This window comes from Hyla sarda, chromosome 5, assembly GCF_029499605.1.
Source record: "Hyla sarda isolate aHylSar1 chromosome 5, aHylSar1.hap1, whole genome shotgun sequence".
In the NCBI taxonomy this organism is placed as follows: domain Eukaryota; kingdom Metazoa; phylum Chordata; class Amphibia; order Anura; family Hylidae; genus Hyla; species Hyla sarda.
The window spans coordinates 290,489,050-290,514,606 of record NC_079193.1 but is presented as its reverse complement, the minus strand read 5'-3'; the positions used below and the strand labels follow the sequence as shown (position 1 = coordinate 290,514,606).

At 41.2% G+C, this 25,557-nt stretch overlaps 1 protein-coding gene across 4 annotated transcripts in view; it reads right to left on the bottom strand.

The window, feature by feature from the left end:
- Positions 1–25,557, bottom strand: part of LOC130274080 (lipoxygenase homology domain-containing protein 1-like) — a 316,463-nt gene that overhangs the window by 164,785 nt on the left and 126,121 nt on the right. For all 4 annotated transcript variants that reach the window (XM_056521934.1, XM_056521930.1, XM_056521931.1 and 1 more), the window contains 4 exons: positions 24,132–24,264; positions 15,293–15,444; positions 11,366–11,624; positions 2,599–2,837 (listed from right to left, as the gene is read on the bottom strand). In XM_056521934.1, the coding sequence (XP_056377909.1) occupies positions 2,599–2,837; positions 11,366–11,624; positions 15,293–15,444; positions 24,132–24,264 (783 nt within the window). The remainder of the gene's footprint in view (positions 1–2,598; positions 2,838–11,365; positions 11,625–15,292; positions 15,445–24,131; positions 24,265–25,557) is intronic.

Genomic DNA, 25,557 nt, shown 5'->3' with positions numbered 1-25,557 from the left:
TATTACCATTGCTTAGTGACGTAATGTAGGTAGTTCCATGGCATATTTCGTTGCAACAAAGGCAGCTGGACTTGCCGCATCTAAAGCTCCCTTTTTTTGATGTAATGAAGGTTTTTTTCTTGTGCTGTTTTAACTGGATCGACGCCAACAGGTTTTTAAGGGTAGGAGCCCTTCTAAAGGTGACCAGAGGTACTGCTGGAATGACATCTTTTAGGAATGGATCCATTTTTAGAATTTGCCAGTTATTTCTCAGGACACTTTTGATGTTTTTAGCAAATTTATTAAATACGGTACTGTAATACAATTACACTGGTCTGAGAAATCCTTGTTTGAGGATTTCTTTTTTGTGACCAGACATTCTGCTTGCGATTGATTTTTTGCCTTTTCATATGCATGTGCTACCAAGGTTTTGGGATATCCCTTAGCATTAAATTGTTTTTTGATTTTAGTTGCTTGTTTTTTGAATGAGGAGTCTTCTGTGCAATTCTTTCTTATTCTTTTTAGTTGGCTGTATGGAATATTTTTTATCCATTTGTCATAATGTCCACTTTTGTAGTCCAAATGACTGTTTGTACTGACAATCTTTAGAAAGGTGGAGGTGATGAATCTTGTGTCATCATGTGTGATGCATAGGTCCAGGAATTCAATCTGTAGGTCACTGGAAGTCATAGTGAATCTGATCCCCCAGTTGTTATCATTTAGGGAATTCAACAGGCTCAGAACAGATTCCTCTGGGCCATCCCACGCGAAGATGAGATCGTCAATATAACGAAGATAGAGTTTGATGTGTTTGGTCAGATCTTCTTTACCCCACGCAAACTCATCTTCAAAGGCCCCCATAAATAAGTTAGCATATGAGGGGGCCACTTTCGCCCCCCATGGCCGTTCCTTTAATTTGTTGGTATGTCCGACCATTGTGCAGAAAATAATTGTTATTCAAAATGAACCCAAGCCCTTTCATCAGAAATTCTCTCTGTATCTCAGGAATAGTCGGATCTTGTGTAAGGAAATTTTCTACAGTTTTCAGCCCCAATGTATGGGAAATGTTAGTGTAGAGGGAGGTAACATTACATGTAATAAATTTTAAGCCAGGAGTCCAAGGTAAGTCTATCAGCAGTTGGAATCACAGAGATAGCTTGGGAGTTTCACAACATATTCCTGTAAAAAAAAGATCCAAATTGTGTGCCAGATTGGAGGTTGCTGAATTGACGCTTGAGATGATCGGACTCCCTAGTGGATGTGTGAGAGACTTATGGATTTTTAGAATGAAATAAAAATTGGGTATCCCAGGGAAGGTGGGGGTGAGGATTTTTTTTTTGTCTGCAACTTTTGGTAGAATGTCTTTCCTTTTGTTTTTCATGATTTTATATGCATTTAAGAACGGTCACAATTTTAATTAAATTATTATTCACCACGTCAATGACAGGTTTTTCACTTTTTATCATATTGGAACCCTTTATGTAATTTTATAATGTTATGTAACACAGGAAGCCCCGGAATTGCCATCTTGGGACTCCCTAAAGTGAAGCCAAGGTCTGGGTCTACGGATTTCCCGGGCAAATTCACAGCTTGTCCACTCATTAGTATGCCTCTATATAATGTGTCCTGGCTATGTATTTGCGTGCACATCATGATAAAGAGCTCCATACGAGCTAGAAACGCGTTAAGAGTGCTACCACCATCCTGTTACACAATTGATGTTCAAATAAAAAAAATGTTTTCTACAAACTACCACAATCCATTTCTGCTTGCTGACCCTTTTGGAGGATCGGGTGCTCTAAGGCTGCTGACCCGCTCAGTAATATGCTGCTCTACATGTTATGCTCTGAGCATAACCAACTCCGGTGAGCATAACTTATCTACAACCTTTGCTCATATATACTATGGTAATACACTAGGATCACACTCCTCTCTCCTTTTTTTGTCTCTTCAGTTAACTGCTAACTAACCTGTCCATTTACAGGCCATGTGGTAGTGGTGAACAACATCCTACAAAAACAGCTTGAAGAGGCTATATAGTGGGTGGGCGCTCTGTTCTAATCATTTAGGTGTCTATATTTAAAGTGTTACTATTATTAAATAAAACTTTAGATATGTCATAAAGATAGGTAGAAAGGATTGATCAGTTAGGGTCTAAGTGCTTTTCTCCCTATCTCTTTTTAGGAGATGGGCTTCAAAGACTTTATATAGAATCCTCCTCCTGCAGCAAGTAGAAAGATGAGCAGAAAAGTGCTTAGCTAGCACTTCTAACTGCTCATTCTAGCAATCGGTGGGAGTCTCAGCACCCAGACCCTGACCAATCAAAACTTTTGATCTTTCTCTCTCTCTCTCTCTCTCTCTCTCTCTCTCTCTCTCTCTCTCTCATTCATCTCTGCATGATCATTTGAAAAGCAGCATACCCATAAGTCTTGTCAGTCTTAAAATCTGCAACATGTAAATTTCACGAAGGCTTTCAGCGCTATCAATGTATAAGAGTTAAATCTTTGGTGAATTTGCATTACAATTTATATGCAGTACATGCATATTTTGCTGTGGATTCATTGAGGATTTTTTGCAATCAGTAAAATTATATTTTGGTCCACAGTTACTGTCACTTACCATCTTGCAGAACCAGCTATTATCTTCTACATCATCCTCCATTTCAAGTCTTACTTTTTGGATACATCCAAGACCACCATTGAGCTCTACTGTGTGCATAGATCTGCCCCCGCTTAGTGCTCCTTTGTCAAATGTGACCGATTCATAATTCCCCTTTTCACAACAAATTGTTAAAAACACAGTAGAATTGGTTCCAGGATTTGGAATATCATCTGTCACCATGATAATATTCATTGTCCCTGTAAAGACATTAATAGAAAGAGTCTCATTTTATTATCTAGACAAATCCTAATGTCCTTGATATAGCAGAGTAGTTGAGAATTTGCAACTTGCAAAGTTGTATGGACATCAGGAGAAAGTAACATCCTTCAAATGTTCTATCGGAATTCATACTTTTGGGAAAAATGGTTTTAAAACCCTTAAGGACTCAGGGTTTTTCCCATTTTTGCAATTAAATATTTTCCTCCTCACCTTTTAAAAATTTTGCACCTACAGACTCATATAATGGCTTTTTTTTTTTGCACCACCAATTCTACTTTATAATGACATCAGTAATTTTCCCCTAAAAATCTACAGTGAAACACACACAAAAAAAAAAATCTTTGTGCGACAAAATTGAAAAAAAAAATAGCAATTTTATAACTTTTGGGGGCTCCCGTTTCTACGCAGTGCATTTTTCATAAAAATGACACCTTCTCTTTATTCTGTTACCCTACTTATATAGGTTTGATTTTGTCTTACTTCTGGGAAAAATAATAACAACATGCACGAAAATTTTTACTTTTAAAAATGTCCTTTTCTGATCCCCTATAACTTTTTTATTTTTCCGCATATAGCGATGTAGGAGGGCTCATTTTTTGTGCCGTGATCTGAAGTTTTTATCAGTAACATGTTTGTTTTGATCTGACTTTTTGATAACTTTTTATTGATTTTTTTATGGTATAAAAAGTGACCAAAAATACGGTATTTTTTTTCTGTATGCCATTGAACATGCGGTTTAATTAACAATCTATTTTTATAGTTCGGACATTTACGCACATGGCGATACCACATATGTTTATGTAAATATTTTTACATAGTTTTTTTTTATGGGAAAAGGGAGTTGATTTTAACTTTTATTAGGCAAGGGAATCATCTTTATTAACTTTTTCTTTTCACTTTTTTTTTGCAATGTTATATCCCCCATAGGGGACTATAACATACAGTACATTGATTGCAGGCATTAATAAATGCTATGCCATAGCATTGCATTGATCAGTGTTTTTTCGGCGGTCAATTGCTCAAGCCCGGATCTCAGGCTTGGAGCAATCAATCACCGATCTGACACCGAGGAGGAAGGTAGGGACCCTCCTCGTATGTCCTCAGCTGATCGGGACAATGCGGTTTCACCGCAGTGGTCCTGACCAGCCCTCATGCCGGGATGTTTTTTTTTTTTACATTTTACATGCGGTGATCAAGTTTGATTGCCGCGTCTAAGGGGTTAATACCGGACATCACCACGATCTGTGATTTCCGGTATTAGCCACGGGTCCCAGCTACCGTTAGCCGCTGTAGCGGGCGCAGGACATACAGGTACGCCCTGCTTCCTTAAGAGGTTAGAGTGCACCTGTCATTAGCAAAAACTTTTCATAAAATGTAGAAAATATCAATATATGTATGTTTATAATATACATTGGTTAAAAAATTTGTAAATTTTGTGCCTGCAGCTATTGCCTGTGTTTTTTGTGAGGAGACCAAATACAGGTGTATTTTTGTATTTTTCTGTTTTGGTGTTTATTCAGACACTAGATTTGGGTCTGAACTATTTTCTGTGCTATTCTCCCTGGCTAGGGAATAGTTAATGCTATTAGCCAATGGGAACTCAGGCAGGGTTATGCAAACCCAAGCTCTGTGCTGGTGATTAGTTCTTACTGTTTTATGATTCACCTTTGCTATGTGTGTCTTTATATTCTGAGTTTTTACCATGGTTGTTTCCTGTTATGATATAAATTTTACTCTGCTTGGTTTTAGTACATCTGTCGGCTTTTAGTATTATGTATGTCTGTTCTGCTTTAACCTTGTTATCTTAGTCTGTGTTCACGCTGTTAGTCTTGTCCTTGTACCCGTGTTCAGTATTTAGTATTCCTGTTTAGAGTCCTGACCCGTATTCCTCCATGTTATGGAGTTTGGTTTTGTAATATTCCTGTTTGTTATCTTGATCCGTATTTCTCCATGTTATGTTATGTTATGAAGTTTTCTCTGAAGTCTGTTCAGACTCATCCGGTTCTCAGTCTAGTGTTCCGTGTATTATATTTCTGTTTCCTTTAAGGCCAGTATTGTGATTACATGGTGGAGTGTGCCTGCTGGCTAGGAGTTTATTTGGCTTTGGTATTTGGCTTTGTTTGTGTCCTCTTAACTAGTATCTGTTTATGTTGAGTGTTCTGTGTCCAGTGTGAACTGTGTTTTATGTTTTTCCAGACCTGTTTAGTGTTTGACATCCAGTTCATCTGTTCATCCCCTGCATCTCTTGGTTTCTGCTGTATACTTATTCCATATCTAGTCTTGTTCATCATATTCATAGCTGCCGTTAATCTTGATTCCGGTGTCTGAACTGTATGTTAGTATGTATTCTACCTTGTTTGTATATTAATATCTGTTCTGTTTTTTGTATTCCAATTACGTTTCTGACCTGTCCCAGATTGTATATTTGTACTGTATATGTGTGTACCTTTATGCCCATTGCACTTTAGCGCAGGAAGGGACTGGGGTCCAGTTGTTGATACATCATTTAGGGTGGATGGACAAGTAGGGAGGGCGAGTGTTTCAAGGGACAGCTTAGGGCTCACTCTCCCTGTCCAGCCCTGGTAATGACAATAATATAGAAAGTTTTTGCAAATGACAGGTACACTTAAAATGTTAAGTCTTTGAGAATGTGAGGAACATATCCAGTAGCTAAGCTTTTCCGATACACATCGGAACCAACAGTACAACCTGAAAACATGGCTTGTGATATAACATGAATTAGAATAGCTCTGTCTATTGTGACATCATTGATTTAGTGCAACAGGACCGATGTAAAACTTTGCTAATGCTTTTCCATGGGGAAAGTCCTTTGCTGTACCACAAAGACAATCAGATAGTCTTCCTGAATCTATTTACCCCAACTTCCCATCTCTGTTTATTCATCACTGTGAATATTATTAGGTTATGTTCACATATTGTTTTTGGGACTCATTTAGAGATGTATCTCAAATGCATTTACATTGCATGAGCAATCAGTCAGTTCCAATGTGGTTTAATTTTATATCTAATTATTACAGAAGCAAAATTAAGTGCAATGGACTCCTTTTAGGCTGTTTTCTTAGGAATCTTTTTCAACCTTTAATGACGCAGGATTGTTTTGGCAGTAATGACTGGGCCAATTTTCATTTTTGAGTTTTGCTTTTTTTTCTACCTGTATTTCTGATGTAACTCTTTCCCACCAGACATAAATGATGTCTCTTGGAATAGATCGCATGCCAGTTCTCCGCATTTAGTCATCTTAAGACCTTTCCAGGAAACCTACATCTGCGGAGCCCAAAACTGCACCTCATATTCCAGATGATTCTTTCTTATAACTTATCATCACAAAGCTCCTGTCCCACCACACATTTCTACATCATAAAGGATTTTATTTTAGATGAAGCATCAATCTTGGTTATTATAATATTCTTCCCACTATAGCAAAGTAATAATAGCCGCAATAATTTTGGAGATAATAATGCCGAACTCCCAAAACAACAGATTTGCCCAAATTGATCAATCTCTCTAAAACAAAAATGTGCCTGATTCTTGTCCTAGACAGATATCAACCGATCACAACTCATCCTTCATTTTATCATACCAGTTTAAGATTTGAGAGCTGAGCTGTGATTGGTTGCCATAGGTAAAATCCAACAGTTTTTGTCTCAGACAGATTGATAAATCTCGGCCATTATTTTTAACTAAGTTCAATATAGGGATATGTCGGCACTTCTGTGGAATCTGCGGTGGTGCACAAGGTAGGGTAAAGCCACAGTTAGAAGAAAGATGATACCCAGCACTCACCAGTAATGCACAGTGAAGATTTATTATGCCATAGTGTAGTACAAGGACACGTTTTGGCGTGGGAGCCTTCCTCCGCTATCTGCCTTAGACACACAGCTGAGGAAGGCTCCCACGCCGAAACGCAACCTTGTACTACACTATGGCATAATAAATCTTCACTGTGCATTACTGGTGAGTGCTGGGTATCCTCTTTCTTCTACCTATTATTTTCAACTAATTGATCGAAGGAAATATAATTATTATACCCATTTTTTATTTTGCATTGTATCATAAAAAAAATATAGGGAATTAAAAAACGCATCAGTTGTATTACTGGATTTTGAAATTTTCAGCTCCTTTGAATGCAGCAAAAATGGTCTTCTATATCACCTGGTTCATAAAAAATTACAGTGCATGTCATTACATATATAGATGGACTTTAGCAAACAGGCTGAACTGGATAAGATTACATTGATGCCACAATATATGAGGAAACTCAAGGGCTGCAGTTGGGAACATTTTACAGCTGTAATGTCACAGCGGTGGTGGTTTGTCATCACAAAGTGGATAGGGAACTATTAGCAGTGAATTTATGTCACATATATAAAAAGTTTGTGTGTTTGTGGTGCTCTATTGAATGTGTTTTATGGAGCATTATTGCAAACTGTTTGTATATTTCACTCTGACACGAGTCCACTGGGTCCTGTAACAAGTCACTAAATACTCCAGTTTTAAGATATTTATGTCAGAAATTGCATTCCCATGTTAGCTTCTCTTTTTTAAGCTGTCCACTGAACCAACACTAATACATAATGTGTGTTTACTAAATGATCATCCTTTTCTGTTCGGAGCTGTTAAAGGGGTATTCCAGGCCAAAACTTTTTTTTTATATATCAACTGGCTCTGGAAAGTTAAACAGATTTGTAAATTACTTCTATTAAAAAATCTTAATCCTTCCAATAGTTATTAGCTTCTGAAGTTGAGTTGTTGTTTTCTGTCTAACTGCTCTCTGATGATTCACGTCCCGGGAGCTGTGCAGTTCCTATGGGGGTATTTTCCCATCATGCACAGCTCCCGGGACGTGACATCATCATTGAGCAGTTAGACAGAAAACTTCAGAAGCTAATAACTATTGGAAGGATTAAGATTTTTTAATAGAAGTAATTTACAAATCTGTTTAAGTTTCCGGAGCCAGTTGATATATATAAAAAAGGTTTTGCCTGGAGTACCCCTTTAATACTTGACTGATCAGAAGTTTATTTAAATACATTTTGTGGCCTTTTGTAGTTATTTCTTTCCTTTCTTTCTTTCTTTCTTTCTTTCTTTCTTTCTGTATTTCTGTCTTTCTGTATTTCTTTCTTTCTTTCTCTTAAAAGCTAAGCCCAGATGGAGCATATGCTCATATGTACTGGATTTTCTAAGCTTTGACCAGTGCAATAATTTACTGTTAAATTATAACAAATAGGATTTTAAAAATCTTATTAAAATGTAACAAAAAAATAAATAAAAATGCAGCATAACCCTATCACAGATTGCAGAATATTTTTTGTGACATCAATTGGCAGAACCACTGCAACTTCTACTGCAGAACTGCATATCACCTTATACAAACATTAACTTCACACCACTTTTGTGTGTAATATAAGACATTTTTAGTGGCTTTTTAGGGGGGGGAGTATTACAGAAAGTCCAGGATAGTCATTGTTACAAAATGACCAGGCAATTTTTTTTGTTACATATTTTTTTTTATCCTTATCTTCTAACAGCTATAACTTATTCTTCCCATTGACAAAGCAGTAAAGGGGTTGTTATGCCCTTTTTAATGTTACCTGTAAATTGTCTATAAAATTAAATGTTTAACTCTTAGGGATAATTAGCTAATCAGTACGGGTCCAACTGCTGGGACTTCCACTGATCATAACAATGGAGGTAACATTGTCTATGGGACTTCCGAACATAGCTGAGTGCAGCTTTTGACCACCTCATATAGAAGAATGGAGGGCCACTCCTTTCACTGATTTGTGGGGGTCCCAGCAATTGGACCACCACTGATTATTAGTTGTCCCCAATTCTGCAGCTGTGGGATAGCTTTTAATATTGGAATAAGCACTTTAAAAGCAATCTGATGGCTTGGTCACCTGCACTAAACCCCATACACAGGAATATAGTGCAGGTAAACCTGAGTAAAACAATTACTCCAATCGGTGGTCCAATTAGTAAGATAGAGCCCCCGTTGCTACAATGTAAATGACCACTATGGAGACAGGAGCTGGCATTGCGAGAAACCCTGCCTCTGTCCCCACTTCACCCGTTTGCCCACTGCCTTCGGTTCACCTGTGTATGGGGCTTGGTATGAGTGAACAAGCTGTCAAATTCCCTTTAACTTTATTCAGAATGTCAATATGATTCATAGTGTCAGTATGATAACAGTCTGAGCACTTCCACATTCGGTTAATATCAATTTTTGTTTATTTATTTAGTAAAGATTTTTTACTTGAAAAACTGAAAAAATGTGTTGATTTGAAGTTTAGTTGTTACGGGCTCTCTTTCAAAACATTTTCTTTTAATTACTATTTAAGTCCCTCTAGGGGAAATGACAATGTGATTGTTTGTGCAATACACTGCTATGCTAATGTATTGGGATCTACTGTCGTTTTGCTGTTCTCCAGAAGCACAATTATCGTAGCCCCAGAAGCTTTTAGAATGCCTAATGGTTCCCATTACAATCAATTGACCTCCTACAGTTCACTTTGCAGAGGGCAGTTGAAGGCAAAACAGGACAGACACTGCAGCATATAGGTGGCTAAACAGCTGTGATTGGGGTTATCTCCAATCCTGGCCACTAATGGCAGGTGTCAGCTCCTGCCACCAGACATACATGTAGATGTATATGTAGATGTACATGCATGGTTGAGGTACATTGGGGGGTATTTATTATTTGTTTTACCCTGGTTTTGTGGTGTACATTTGTCTCACAGTTTGTCTCAGATGCTGTTTTGAGATTTGTCATTGCGACTTTTGCTTTAGAAGGTTTTTCTAAAAGAACATACCAAGTCATGATTTCAGTTGATATAATGAAGTGGTAAGGTATTCATGAAATGCGGCTTTCCAGTTTGTCCCATCTTTTGTCGCAACTGCGCTCAATTAGGCGCAAATCTACACCAGCCCTGACTTGGCTTAAAACACTGTTGACAGCATTAAGTCGCACATTTTGTCGTACAGGATAAAAAGTGGCACAAAATGTTGCAGAGGAATCACTATACAAAGTGGTGTACTGAAGTAAGAAATGTGATCAGCACCAGATTTATCACTTGCCCTGCGCCATGTAATAAATCTGGTGCAGGTATACAGTTTCAACCACATGAATTAATGGGGTAAAAAGACATTCACCTACACTACTCTTGACAAACACAGCCCATTGAGTTTTAAAAGAACTAAAACATGTGTTCTGCTTATGTACTTTAAAAGTTGAATCTTAAAGGGGTACTCCGGCGCTTAGACATCTTATCCCCTATCCAAAGGATAGGGGATAAGATGCCTGATCGCGGGGGTCCCGCCGCTGGGGACCCCATGATCTTGCACGCAGCACCCCAGTTAAAATCAGTCCCCGGAGCATGTTCGCTCCGGGTCTGATTACTGTCGATCTCAAGGCCGGTGGCGTGTGACGTCAGGCCTCCGCTCCCGTGTGACCTCACGCTCTGCCCCTCAATGCAAGTCTATGGGAGGGGGCGTGACAGCTATCACGCCCCCTCCCATAGGATTGCATTGAGGGGCAGAGCGTGACGTCACACGGGGCGGAGGCGTGACGTCACACACCGCCTGCCCCGTGGTCGCCGGTAATCAGACCCGGAGCGAACATGCTCCGGGAACTGATTTTAACTGGGGTGCTGCATGCAAGATCACGGGGGTACCCAGCGGCGGGACCCCCGTGATGAGGCATCTTATCCCCTATCCTTTGGATAGGGGATAGGATGTCTAAGCGCTGGAGTATCCCTTTAAGGCTACAAATAGAACTGACTTAATTGGAATTTGGTGTCTAAGGGATTGTACTGTTCTTTACTGGAACACCCCCCTCTATTGACGGGACCCAAAATCAACAAGGTAGCTTAAGGTACATAAACACAAGTCAAGGATCGCAAAGACAGGGCCTAGTGGGCCTGTCAACTATTCAAATTTTAGGTTGGTAAAACATATACAGTTTATATGATCTGTATAGATGACAACAGGATACTTAGCCCTTTCCAGAGATGCTGCCATTACGTTAATGCTCACTTGACAGTCAGAAGTTCTTGGCCTCCAGTAGAATAATTTTGCTCTGCTGAAGAGAATTTCTTGGAAAAGACGGCACAATGACACTGCTTCCTATATTTTGGCGGATAATAATGAAGCTTTCTGTTAGTGATTAAGAGAAAGGACAGGTCTGCAGCAAAAACAGCTGTGTTTTAAGGGAGAGGCACTACCAGCGCTCATGGTGATCTTTTTCTCTGTCTTTGAAGTAGCCTGTTGGCAGTATCTGCTCACATACGCAGATTTTTTGATGACTTTTGTGATGGCATTTTTATGACTTCTGTGATCACATATTTATAGATCACTCATCTATTTCCTACATTATGTAGAGTGTAATGCTCATGGTTTAGAGTAAAGTGGCCACTGCTGGCAGAGCAGAACATATTGTAGATTGAATTAATGCTCTGATTGTGTTAATCTAAAGGTTAGAATTTACCTTCCGAGGATGTAAGTAGTTTTTCATTAGTTCTGTTGAATTTCCCAAGGAGCTTTAACTCACAGCCAGTTTGTTTGTCATTTATTGCAGTATCTAACCAGCGTTGGCATGGAAACAGGTATTTAATATCCGCCTTATCTGACTTCTGTATGGTGATTTGATCTAGATACCATCCAGCTCCATAACCAACAGCATTATGTTCGATATGTACTCTAGACAGCATTCCAAGCTCCACAGCCTTTATTTTGAAGACACTTATCTGCAATACATGAAGAATAGAAATTAGGGAATAAAGATTATATTTTGTAAGGTACAAAACAATGCAACTTTGTTAAACAAAGTAAAAAATAAAAAAAAGTGGTTTACATTTTGTTTAAAATTTGACCCAAATCCATGACCTGATTTCTCATCTCCTGAACAGAGGACACTGTTCCTGATTCATGAACTATTTTACACTACATAACTGCAAGCAGCATCAGGACATGATAAAGTTAATACTTTCCATACTTATTACACCACGTGTGGTTGCCTTCAGCAAGTTAATGATTTAGTAAATAGTACTGTCTTCTCCGGCCATGTTTCTAATTTTGATTTTTTTATGGAGTCTGTCTCATCAAAACAATCCTGTCCATTTGCCTTATACCAGCACCTGGATGTTCTAGAGGGATCCCGTCTGTTTTAGTAGAAAGACAGGACTTTATTTTGTGAACCTGGTCTGTCCATGTGTTATATTGTTAGGTCACCTATTTATCTGATAACAATTATACCAGGGGATTAGTGGGGGTTCCTGACCTTGACCTACAGTATGCTGAGGCAGCTGTTTTTGGAAAAAAGGTTGCCTTGATGCGATGACTCTTAATACCCTGTTTATGCCATTGTTTTGTATGCCATTTTTTTGCACATGCATTGCTTTGGTTGATGGTAAGCAATGCTGTAACATAGCATAATAGAAAACAGACTTGATGCAAAGATATCCAGGTATTAGGGTTTCTTACAGGAACTGTGTTTCATTTTATTTAAAGGGGTATTCCGGGCAAAAACATTTTATCCCCTATCCAAAGGATAGGGGATAAGATGTCTGATCGTGGGGGCCCGCTGCTGGGACCCCCCGCGATCTCCCTGCAGCACCTGCATTCCGTGCGGGAGCTGCTTCTCCAGTGCACATTTTTGGTCACTTCAAATACCATAAATATCTAAAAAGCTATTGAAAAGTCCCATCAAAACAAAAATGGTACCGTAAAAACTACAAATCAAAGCGCAAAAAATGACCCTCATACATCCCCATATACAGAAAAATAAAAGAGTTATAGGGATCAGAATACTAAAATGTAATATTTTTGTTTAGTTCCCCCACATTAGGTTGGCTGTATAGTCCCCCCACATTAGGTTGGCAGTATAGTTCCCCCACATTAGGTTGGCAGAATAGCTTCCCAAGATTAGGTTGGCCGTATAGTTCCCCCACATTAGGTTGGCAGTACAGTTCCCCCCACATTAGGTTGGCAGTATAGTTCCCCCACATTAGGTTGGCAGTATAGTTCCCCCACATTAGGTTGTAGTTCCCCCACATTAGGTTGGCAGTATAGTTCCCCCACATTAGGTTGTAGTTCCTCCACATTAGGTTGGAAGTATAGTTCCCCCCCACATTAGGTTGTATTTCCCCCACATTAGGATGGCAGTATAGTTCCCCCACATTAGGTAGGCAATATAGTTCCCCCACATTAGGTAGGCAGTATGTTCCCCGACATTAGGTAGGCAGGTTAGTTCCCCCACATTAGGTTGTAGTTCCCCCACATTAGGTAGGCAGTATCGTTCCCCCACATTAGGTTGGCTGTATAGTCCCCCTACATTAGGTTGCCAGTATAGCTTCCCAAGATTAGGTTGGCACTATAGTTCCCCCAAATTAGGATGTAGTTCCCTCACATTAGGTTGGCAGTATGTTGCCCCACATTAGGTAGGCAGTATAGTTCCCCTACATTAGGTTGTAGTTCCCCCCCCATTAGGTAGGCAGTGTAGTTCCCCCACATTAGGTTGGCTGTATAGTTACCCCACACATTAGGTTGGCAGTACAGTTCCCCCCACATTAGGTTGGCAGTATAGTTCCCCCACATTAGGTTGCCAGTATAGCTTCCCAACATTAGGTTGGCAGTATAGTTCCCCCACCTTAGGTTGGCTGTATAGTTCCCCCCACATTAGGTTGTAGTTCCTATTAGGTAGGCAGTATAGTTCCCCCACATTAGGTTGGCAGTATAGTTCCCCCACATTAGGTTGGCAGTATAGTTCCCCCCACATTAGGCTGGCTGTATAGTTCCCCCACATTAGGTAGGCAGTATAGTTCCCCCACATTAGGTTGGCAGTATTGTTCCCCCACATTAGGTTGGCAGTATTGTTCCCCCACATTAGGTTGGCAATATTGTTCCCCCTACATTAGGTTGGCAGTATAGTTCCCCCACATTAGGTTGGCAGTATAGTTCCCCCAAATTAGGTTGGCAGTATAGTTCCCCCACCTTAGGTTGGCAGTATAGTTCCCTCACATTAGTTTGGCAGTATAGTTCCCCCACATTAGGTTGGCAGCATAGTTCCCCCACATTAGGTCCCCCCTCTCCCCCTGCTTTTTCTATATTTCATATTTCCTTACCTGGCCGTGCCCGGCAGGCTCAGGTAATGTGGGGTCTTGTGGGCTGTGTGGATAATATGACGAGTGACGTCTCCTGACGGCACCTCTGCGCGGCATCAGGGACGTCACTCATCATTTCCTGCAGCCGTGGCCGGACAGCTAAGTGACGTCTCTGATGCCCCACAGAGGAGCCGGCAGGAGACGTCACTCGTCATATCATCCACACAGCCCACAAGACCCGCCGCATTACCTGAGCCTGCCGAGTGCGGCCAGGTAAGGAAATATGAAAAAATAGAAAAAGCAGGAGAAGTTTCCGGGCCCGCTGCTGGTCACTGTTTTAAAGGGGCCGCGGTCGAGCTGCAGCGGGTTGCTGAGCTGCTACTGAGCAGCTGGCAGGGGGGCCCCTGGGGGATGGGGGCCCTAGGCAATTGCCTGGTTTGCCCCGCCCTAACGCCATCATGCCCCCTCCCATAGACATGAATGGAGGGGGCGTGGCGTGACATCACGTCCCCAGTCCCGGAGGTTTCCGAAACTGGAGGCGCAGCTCCCCTTTGGATAGGGGATAAAATGTTTTTGCCCGGAATACCCCCTTGAAGGCAATATGATCAGAGATTTGTTATTCCGGTGACATATGTGGTGTTATCTGTATATTATGCATATATTTCTGAGACACTGAATAGATATTTTATTGACCATACAATAGTCAATAGGTTTAGGGTCCTTCTATCAGAACAGCATTCTTCTTTGTGGTATGGATTCAAGAAGGTGCTGGAAACATTCTGGTACTTATTGTGATTCATTGAATATTTCTTAAACATGTTGGGTATTTATAGCCTCTCCTGCATCCCACCTTACCACTCCCAGAGGAAGCAAGACAAAACGCGCTGGATGGTGAGGTGGGGAAACACAAGGGACCAGTCCACCACATACCGGGTATTTCTACCTCAGTAACGTCTGTTCCTTGCATTCTGATAAGTGGTTGTAGTATTTTTTGTACCATGATTAACCTCTAATATTGATGCTTTTTATCTATGGGCCCAGTCCAATCCTTCTGTGTACATATACTGTATGAACTACTGTACTACCGTTATAAAATAATTATTAGTGCACATGTGCATGACTTATCTCTCATGCTATCCCACCATAGTTTTTAACATGTCAAGTGTGTTTTTGTTTTTAGGGGATATTTGTTGGAGCTTACTTTTGATTCAATAAATTTGTATATTTGTGCTATTTCTTGTGTTATTTAGGCAAGAGGTTTGTAGGTGTCTATCAAAATTGTATTTCTGAAAATACATATCAAACAAACAGACCTTTCCCTTGCAAAATACTCCAGGTAATAGCATATGCATTAGTCTTCTTTTGCATGAATCTCCATTTTCTCCATATAGTGTGATAAAAACGTCTGCATCTGTACTAGATGCGGGGAAGTCTCCAGTCTTTACATAAACTGAATATGTCACTTCTAGAAAGAGATAAAAATTAACACAGAGAGAAATGTTAGTGATACAGAAATATTATGAAAAGTCTAGAAAGGTTTTACTGTATACAGTAGCTGTAACATCCCAAAACTATTTTGAAGTATACAGTAAGGTTTTCTATACATTTATACAAAACAGTGCTTTTGACACAAAGACACACACACACGTCTTCGTAATAAAACATGAACCTCAGATTATGCAAATTTTTGGTTTCATCATGGTTCTCATGGCATACAAAATCTATTTGTCATGTCTGGACAGGGAAGGAGTGCAGTCCTGATCTCACCCCTCCCTCTGACCCTGCTTACTTGCCTATCCGCTCTAAACAGCGGATCGACAACCACGGTGCTAAATAAGTGATGGGAGTCACCCTCAACAAAATAAACTACAAAGGCAGACTCTGGTCGGGAAAATGTCAGGAGGCAAACAAACTAACAGAAATGATCCTAAAGAACCACACAAAATAAGTCAGAGTCTACTAGCCAAGTTGGTATCAGGAAATGTCAAAGTACAGAATTGCTAAATCAGGAGAAGAGTCAGAAAGCAAAATACCAGATGATAAGGAATACAGGTTATAAACGCTAGTTACTAGAGAGAGCTCTTTCACAGGCAAAGCCTGAAAGCAGACTGCAGGTTTATATAGTCATCTACACAAGTGAACTCAATGGGGTCAGCTGACCAGCCCAGAAAGCTAGGCATAGCCACAGCAACCCGACAAACAAAAGACTCTCAGTACAGATTCACCCTACGGGTTCTGACATTATTATATCAAAAGTGGCAGTGAATACTTAAAGGTGTACTCCCGTGGAAAACTTTTTTTTTTTTTAATCAACTGGTGCCAGGAAGTTAAACAGACTTGCAAATTATTTCTATTAAAAAAATCTTAATCTTTCCAGTACTTTTTAGGGTCTGTATACTAAAGAGGAAATGGTTTTCTTTTTGGAACACAGAGCTCTCTGCTGACATCATGACCACATTTATCTCTGCTGACATCTCTGTCCATTTTAGGAACTCTCCAGAGCAGCATATGTTTGCTATGAGGATTTTCTCCTACTCTGGACAGTTCTTAAAATGGACAGAGATGTCAGCAGATAGCACTGTGGTCATGATGTCAGCAGAGAGCTCTGTGTTCCAAAAAGTAAACCATTTCCTCTGTAATATTCAGCAGCTAATAAGTACTGGAAGGATTAAGATTTTTTGATTGTAGTAATTTACAAATCTGTTTAACTTTCTGGCACCAGTTGATTTAAAATAAAAAAGTTTTCCACGAGAGTACACATTTAAGACTGGTCAATTTTGTGCAGAAAAGGTCCTTTAACGAAGTTTTCCCTTACAATCAAAACACTTCATTATACTATGAGGATGTTGTCCAGAGTACCTGCAGACCCAAATCCTATGATCATCAACAAACTTATCAGAGCTAAGGAGTAAGGAGCTAAGGAGTGGGGCTTTTGGCATGAGCCTTTAAATGGTACCTGTCAGATCCCACAAATAAAAAATGTTAGGCTGGGCTCACACCACGAGTCTTACATACAAGGATCGAATCCGGCTGGGAGATGTGAAAACTGGGTGCTCCCATGTCCCAGCCGGACCTGGCCCCCATCTAATTCATTTGAATGAGCCAAATGGAGTAAGATAGTGACTTTTGTTGGCTCATTTTACGCCCATATCCGGTTTTGTGACTGGACTTAAAGACATAGTATACCGTAGTATACCATGTCCGGCCACAAAACCAGATCACTAACTGACTCCAGCTGGCTCATTCAAATGAATGAGATGGGGGCCGGGTCCTGCTGGGATACGGGAGCGCCCGTTTTTCACATCCCCCAGCCAGATCTGGTCTCCATATGTAAGAATCGTGGTGTGAACCCAGCCTTTCTCAGTATCTAATCCTGACCATGTACATGTTCTCTCAGGAGCAAGGGGCCCTCTCTTGTGGTGGTGGGAGGTAATTGATGTGTCTGCTCATGCTGCCTTGTCCATGAGTCATTTCTTGTGGACAAGGGTGACAAGTCTGATGCTGCTGCAGGACTAGTTAGTGTCCCAGTAGGTGTGGGGATGTGATGGGATTTCCAGTGGTCGTTTTCTTTAGTAAATATTAAATTTTTTCATCAGTAACAACATACAAAAAGTTTTTGGATCTGACAGTGCCTATTTAAAAGGTAATTTATGAATGGCTGTAATCTGTGTATAACTCTGCACTACCTAAGGTGCTGTTTAAGGGAGAAAAGACCTTTGTACCTTTTTTAGAAGTGCCAATTTTCACAAGGCCTGTTAGGTGCCCTGAAACATAAACGTAAATGCTCTGTATCCTAGAACAGCTTATTATACCATTCAGACTATTTTCTTGGGAATCAATCTATTGGGGTAAACAATTGGGCCTGGTGCCATTTTACAGATGCTACATGGCTAGCCAAGAATGAGGTGCCTAATGATTGAGCCAGCAGGGGAAGGGGTCATATGGCCTGGGTTGCCAGGCATGAACAGCATTTTTAACCATGTGTGCATCATCAAGACATGCACATAGCTGGAATGTAGGGAAGAACAGAACAATGAACTGCAGTCTCCCTGTTCTGTTGCTTAAGAGAAGGCAGCTGGCTCTGTATGATGCTGACTGCTCTCAGACTTTCAAGAAAAGAGGAGCTGAGGAGAGGAGATGAAGTACCAGGAGCTGCAGGATATGACAGGTAAGTGATTTTTCTTTTTTTTTACATGGGACCTTACACCTATATAGGGGACAATGTGAGGGCACATAGAGGGCCCATAAGCACTATACAGGGCTAAATAACTACATGGGTCAAAGATGAGCCAAAATTGACTACATATGATTCATAAAGGGGCCATACTGCTATATGCGGGCACAGAGGGGCCTAACTACTAAATTAAGAGCACAGAGCCTTACTTCTATATGAGTGCACAAAGTGGGCCCAACTTCTATGTAAGGGCACAGAGGCCCAACTACTTTATGGGGGCACAGAGGGGGTATAACTTCTACATGGGTGCACAGAGAGTGCTTAACTTCTAAATAGGGGGCACAGAGGGGGTCTAACTATTAAATGGGGGGTCAGAGGGGCTTGATTACTATAGGATGGCACAAAGGTGGTACTGTTTCTATGTGGGATAAAACAGATGTGAAGTTCGTAAAGAGGTGAGGAATAGTGGTGGATAGGAGTCTAAAATGTTTTCTTACAAAGATGAGAAGTCTTCATGATGCCTGCGCCAGATAAAGAGTGAATGCAAAGGGGAACGGCTCTGATGTGAGAGATGGCACCTGTGATTTACTCAAAGAAAACATTCCCTGTAAGTCAGTGGATGTAAGTGCACTGTAATCACTTATAAAGTCTGTAGAGCCTGTGTAGAGCTGGTATCTACATCTATATGGGTCAGTGCATGGAGGAGATGATTATTGGTCTTCGCTTTATTTGTGGAACTTGTAGTAATAATATTCGCGGCTTGCATGCTGGTATTATTAGGTTACTGTTTGACTTTTATTTAGGGGTATAAAGTAATATCATGTAAAGAAGATTGTCTTTCCTATATTATGTTAACTATAACCTATCTATCGCAGTGAAGGGGGGAAGGGCAGGTACAAAATTGGCCCTAGGGCCCACAGGACCCTAGTTACGTTACTGTCAATAATCCTCTCATCTTGGGAATGGTGAGCATGTCTGTCATTGACTGCTGCAGACTGAGACACAGTTTCTAAGAATCTGTTCCCTCTTGACTTTCAAATGAAGAGGTCTAACATCCTTGTCCTTCCAACACTCACTTTTGTGCATGTCTCTTGTCAGGCTTCCCTATGTCCTCCTTCCCACACCCCAACACTCATTACTATCTTGAATACTTTATTGGTTGACATGTAGTATTTCATTATGCAAAAATGTTAGTGTAGCATGTCTTGTGATTTATAGTGTAGAGAAACACTTCATGTTATACTGTTATGCTATGTATAATGTATATAATTATTTATTTTGTGTTTCTTCATTGCCTGTGCTGCATTGCAGTACATCGTGTACATGATTGTTCATGACAACTGGTAGTTGGAAAAAAAATACTATTGGTATTAACCCCTTAAGGACTCAGCCAATTTTCACTGTAGGACCCGGCCATTTTTTGCACATCTGAGCACTGTTACTTTAAACATTAATAACTCTGGGATGCTTTTACCTTTCATTCTGATTCCGAGATTGTTTTTTCGTGACATATTCTACTATTTCTTGGTGAAAAATTCCAAAATTTTATGAAAAAATTGAAAATTGTGCATTTTTTAAAACTTTGAAGCTCTCTGCTTATAAGGAAAATTAATATTCCAAATAAATTATATATTAATTCACATATACAATATGTCTACTTTATGATTCCATCATAAAGTTGACATGTTTTTACTTTTGGAAGACATCAGAGGGCTTCAAAGTATAGTAGCAATTTTCTGCTTTTTCACAAAATTTTCTAAATCGAAATTTTCAGGAATCAGTTCTGTTTTAAGTGGATTTGAGGGGTCTTCTTATTAGAAATACCCCACAAATGACCCCATTATAAAAACTGCACCCCTCAAAGTATTCAAAATGACATTCAAAAGGTTTGTTAACCCTTTAGGTATTTCATAGGAATAGCAGAAAATTGAAGGAGAAAATTCAAAATCTTCATTTTTTACACTCGCATGTTCTTGTAGACCCAGTTATTGAATTTTTACAAGGGGTAAAAGGAGAGAAATCTTCCTAAAATTTGTAACCCAATTTCTCTCGAGTAAGAAAATACCTCATATGTGTATGTCAAGTGTTCGGCAGGCGCAGTAGAGGGCTCAAAAGGGAAGGAGCGACAGTGGGATTTTGGAGAGTGAGTTTTTCTGAAATGGTTTTTGGGGGGCATGTCACATTTAGGAAGCCCCTATGGTGCCAGAACAGCAAAAAAAAAAAAAAAAAATAACCACATGGCATATTATTTTGGAAACTACACCCCTCAAGGCACGTAAAAAGGGGTCCAGTGAGCCTTAACACCCCACAGGTGTTTGACGACTTTTCGTTAAAGTTGGATGTGAAAATTATTATTTTTTTTTCACTAAAATGTTACTTTTCCCTCAAATGTAATTTTTTTTTACAAGGGATAATAGGACAAAATGACCCCCAAAATTTGTAACCCCATCTCTTAACCCCATCTCTTCTGAGTATGGAAATACCCCATGTTAGGACGTAAAATGCTTTGCGGGCAAACTACAATGCTCAGAAGAGGAGGAGCGCCATTGAGCTTTTGGGAAAAAAATTGTTTGGAATGGAAGCCAGGGGCCATGTGCGTTTACAAAGCCCCACGTGGTGCCAGAACAGTGGACCCCCATGTGACCCCATTTTGGAAACTCCACCCTTCACAGAATTTAATAAGGGGTGCAGTGAGTATTTACACCACACTGGCGTTTGACAGATCTTTGGAACAGTGGGCTGTGCAAATGAAAAATTACATTTTTCATTTTCACGTACCACTGTTCCAAAAATCTGTCAGACACCTGTGGGGTGTAAATGCTCACTGTACCCCTTATTACATTACGTGAGGGGTGTAGTTTCCAAAATGGGGTCACATGTGGGTATTTATATTTTTGCGTTTATGTCAGAACTGCTGTAAAATCGGCCACCCCTGTGCAAATCACCAATTTAGGCCTCAAATGTACATGGTGCGCTCTAACTCCTGAGCCTTGTTGTGCACCCGCAGAGCATTTTACGACCACATATGGGGTATTTCTGTACTCAGGAGAAATTTTGCATTACAAATTTTGGGGGTCTTTTTTTCCTTTTAACGCTTGTGAAAATAAAAAGTATGGGGCACCACCAGCATGTTAGTGTAAATGTTTTTATTTTTTTACACCAACAGGCTGGTGTAGACCCCAACTTTTCCTTTTCATAAGGGGTAAAAGGAGAAAAGCCCCCCAAAATTTGTAGTGCAATTTCTCCCGAGTACGGAGATACCCCATATGTGGCCCTAAACTGTTTCCTTGAAATACGACAGGGCTCTGAAGTGAGAGAGCGCCATGCGCATTTGAGGACTAAATTAGGGATTGCATAGGGGTGGACATAGAGGTATTCTACACCAGTGATTCCCAAACAGGGTGCCTCCAGCTGTTGCTAAACTCCCAGCATGCCTGGACAGTCAGTGGCTGTCCAGAAATGCTGGGAGTTGTTGTTTTGCAACAGCTGTAGGCTCCGTTTTGGAAACACTGCCGTACAATACGTTTTTAATTTTTATTGGGGGGGGGACAGTGTAAGGGGGTGTATATGTGGTGTTTTACTTTTTATTATGTGTTAGTGTAGTGTTTTTAGGGTACATTCGCACTGGCGTACTACAGTGAGTTTCCCGCTAGGAGTTTGTGCTGCGGCAAAATATTTGCAGCAGCCCAAACTTGAAGCAAGAAACTTACTGTAAACCTGCCCGTGTGAATGTACCCTGTACGTTCACCTGGGGGGGCAAACCTCCAGCTGTTACAACTCCCAGCATGTACTGACAGACCGTGCATGCTGGGAGTTGTAGTTTTGCAACAGATGGAGGCACACTGGTTGGAAAACCTTCTGTTAGGTTCTGTTACCTAACTCAGTATTTTCCAACTAGTGTGCCTCCAGCTGTTGCAAAACTACAACACCCAGCATGTACTGATCACCAATCGGCATGCTGGAAGATATAGTTATGCAACAGCTGGAGGTACGCAACTACAACTCAAAGCATGCCGAGACAGCTGTTTGGGCATGCTGGGATTTGCAGTTTTGCAACATCTGGAGGACTACAGTTTTAGAGACCACTGCAAAGTGACCTCCAAACTGTGGTCCTCCAGCTGTTTCAAAACTACAAATCCCAGCATGCCTGGACAGCAAACAGCTGTTTGGACATGCTAGGAGTTGTAGTTTTGCAAGATCTGGAGGGATACAGTTTGGAGACCACTAGATAGTGGTCTCAAACTGTAGCCCTCCAGCTGTTGCAAAACTACATATTCCAGCATGCCCAAACAGCTGTCTGGGCATGCTGGGAGTTGTAGTTTTGCAACATCTGGAGGGCTACAGTTAAAGACCACTCTCTAGTGGTCTCAGACTGTACCCTCCAGCAACTCACCGGCTTCCGTAGGATCCAGCCGCACGACGTCACCGCCCGCCGATCTCCGTCGCCTGCAGCCTTCGGATCGGTAAGTGGATCTTCGGCGCCGGTCCCCGTCGGGTTTCCCCGTCCTGCCCCGCCTATTGTGGGTGGGCAGGACGGGGAAAACGAAAGTTAACCCCCCCGCCCCCGATCTGCTATTGGTGGTCGCGTCTAGACCACCAATAGCAGGGATAGGAGGGGTGGCACCCCTGCCACCTCACTCCTACCCCTTCAGGGGGATTGTGGGTGTCATGGACACCCGCGATCCCCCTTCTATTCTGGGTCACCGGGTCACCATAGACCCGTAATGACCCGGAATCGCGCAAATCGCAAGTGTGAATTCACTTGCGATTTGCTGCGATCGCCGACATGGGGGGGGGGGGCGGTCTGATGACCCCCTTGGCCTTTGCACGGGTTGCCTGCTTAATGATTTCAGCAGTCATCCAGGTCCGATCCCCGCCCTGTCATGACGTATGAGTACGTCAAGGGTCCTTAAGGGGTTAAAGAAAGAGATTGCATAGGTAGTTCATGGCAGATTTAGTAATTGTTTAGAATGTTACATGAATTGTCTAGTTTAGCCTCCTCTAAGCAACAGCTTTCCCCAATGGAACAAGATATTTTACCATTGATGGGACTTTTAGATGTCTACTGTTATTGCTGGGAAAAGTGGCATAATCACTCTTTAAATTTAGGGTAATGTACCAAACAAAGGGCTGTCCATAGGTAGTCTATAGGTTATGTTGTAAAAAAGCTGAGAATTTACCTTTATAAGTGCAACCCCTTTATAAGTGCTACTTCGCCTGTGTGTTACTCTAAAGCACCTTATAAACACATTTCAAGTAAAACAATGAAGTATGGTGAGGAGATGAAGGATTATGCAAACTCATGAATTCTGTATAAAAAAGGACATTGATAGGCAAATGATCCCAGTGATGGCACTTCTCCAGAGTAAAAAAGATTTATTCCAAGATAAATAGCATAAAACAAGTAAGATAGCACATACAACGCGTTTCGGGTCCGAACCCAAACCCTTTCTCAAGTGCGTGCACTTGAGAAAGGGTCCGGTTTTTAGAAGATGTCAATCTGGCCCTCTGGGCTCTCTGGTTGCATCAAAAGGGGAATGGACTGAAGTAATTGGATAATCACATAACACACAGATACACTGAATTTTTCAAAAGCTGCCCTTCAACACTACTGACAGGTGAGAATTATGTGGTAAGGGAGGACACACTAACCTCAATTAACACCCTATATCCTAAAAATGCTTGTGAAAAGAAATTATCTAAAGTGGAGAACTACTTTAAAGAGTACCTTCAGCAACATTTTGTTGACACGATATGTGTAAACTGGCTAGGCATTCTCGTAGCTTGAGACTTTGCCGGAGATGACGAGATCAAGAGTTGAAATGCCAGAAATCCTATAGCCTTTGAATGGGATGTCCTTCACTTTGACTCCTGACTGCGTCATGTCGGGTCAAGTCTAGAGCTATAAAAATGCCCAGACAGTAAACACACACACACCGTATCATTGTGAAAGGTACTCTTTAAGTTTAAAACCTTACCTTCCAATGGTGGTTGGTTGGGAAGGACTACTGCTACTTCAACCACATTTTCAAAGCCATCTTCACAAGGTAGGTACACCTTATCTGGATAAAAACTTATTTCTTGGTTGGTATTCACATCTCTCATACGAATCTTGAGTGAGAATGAAACATTGTGATAGAACTTTTTTTTACATTTATTTTATGACAATTTAAAATTTTAGAATACAAAAACTGTATAATATTAATGTTATTGTCCAACACAATTTTCTTTTTATCTAACCAAAACTTTAAACCTATCACTATTACAGACAGGGTAACATTGGAAATTTGACAAAGCTGCTTTAATTGTTTTAAGAGAAATTCCATATGTTATTTAAGAATATTGCTCCATGAGTATGTTATGCTAACATGTTCATTTTTTGTTGTGATCGGTGATTGGATTGTAGTTTAGCTGTATGGTAGCCATGTAGGTAGTCTTGTAGGTTAGTTGGCAATGGGAATCATGTGCTTGCTTATAAACCGTAGCCAAAGCCCAGCCCAAGCTTAAAGAATACTCCCCCCCCTAGACATCCTATCCCCTATCCAAAGGATGGATAGGGGATCTCTGCTGCGGCACCACAGTCACCAGGTGCACAGAGCAAACTTCACTCTGTGCCTGATGACTAGAGATGTGGCGCTGACATCACAGCCATGCCCCCCTCATGACGGCCCCCTCCCATAGACTTACATTGAGGGGGTGTGGTTGTGACATCACAGGGGACGGACTCAGGGTGCTGCAGGGAGAGCCCCCCGCAATCAGACATCTTATCCCCTATCCTCTGGATAGGGGATAAGATGTCTAGGGGCGGGGTACCCCTTTAACGGTAATCTGTCAGCAGTATCACCCGAACTAAAGCTGTCATACAGGCTTGTAGTGCGGGTGATGCTGATCATAATGATACTCACATCGTCCAGATTTGCCCAGCCATTCCGCCGCAATTGGCTTTTTTATTTTTATGCAAATTAGGGCCTTAGGGCATTGGTGGAGCTCCGAAACCGAGCTAGGGGCACGCTGATGTCATCTTTGCCGGGCGGGCGCTCCGCCCGGCTCTTCAATATTCATAACCCCCCTCCCTGCTCTTATGCCACGTGTTAGTGTACAGCACATGTGTCATACACTAACATGGGGTGCAAGAGCAGCAAGGGAAGTGGTGCAAGCGCAGTACACTAATATAGGGCGCAAGAGCAGGGAGGGGGGTTATGAATATTTATGAGCCCGGTGGAGTTCCCGCCCAGCGAAGATGACGTCAGGGTGCCCCTAGCTTGGTTCGGAGCTTTGTCCATGCCCCAAGGTTCTCATTTGCATATAAAGAAAAAAGTGAATTGTGGTGAGACGGCTGGGCGAATCGGGACGCAGTGGGTATCGTTATGATCAGCATCACCCTCACTACAAGCCTGTGTAAAA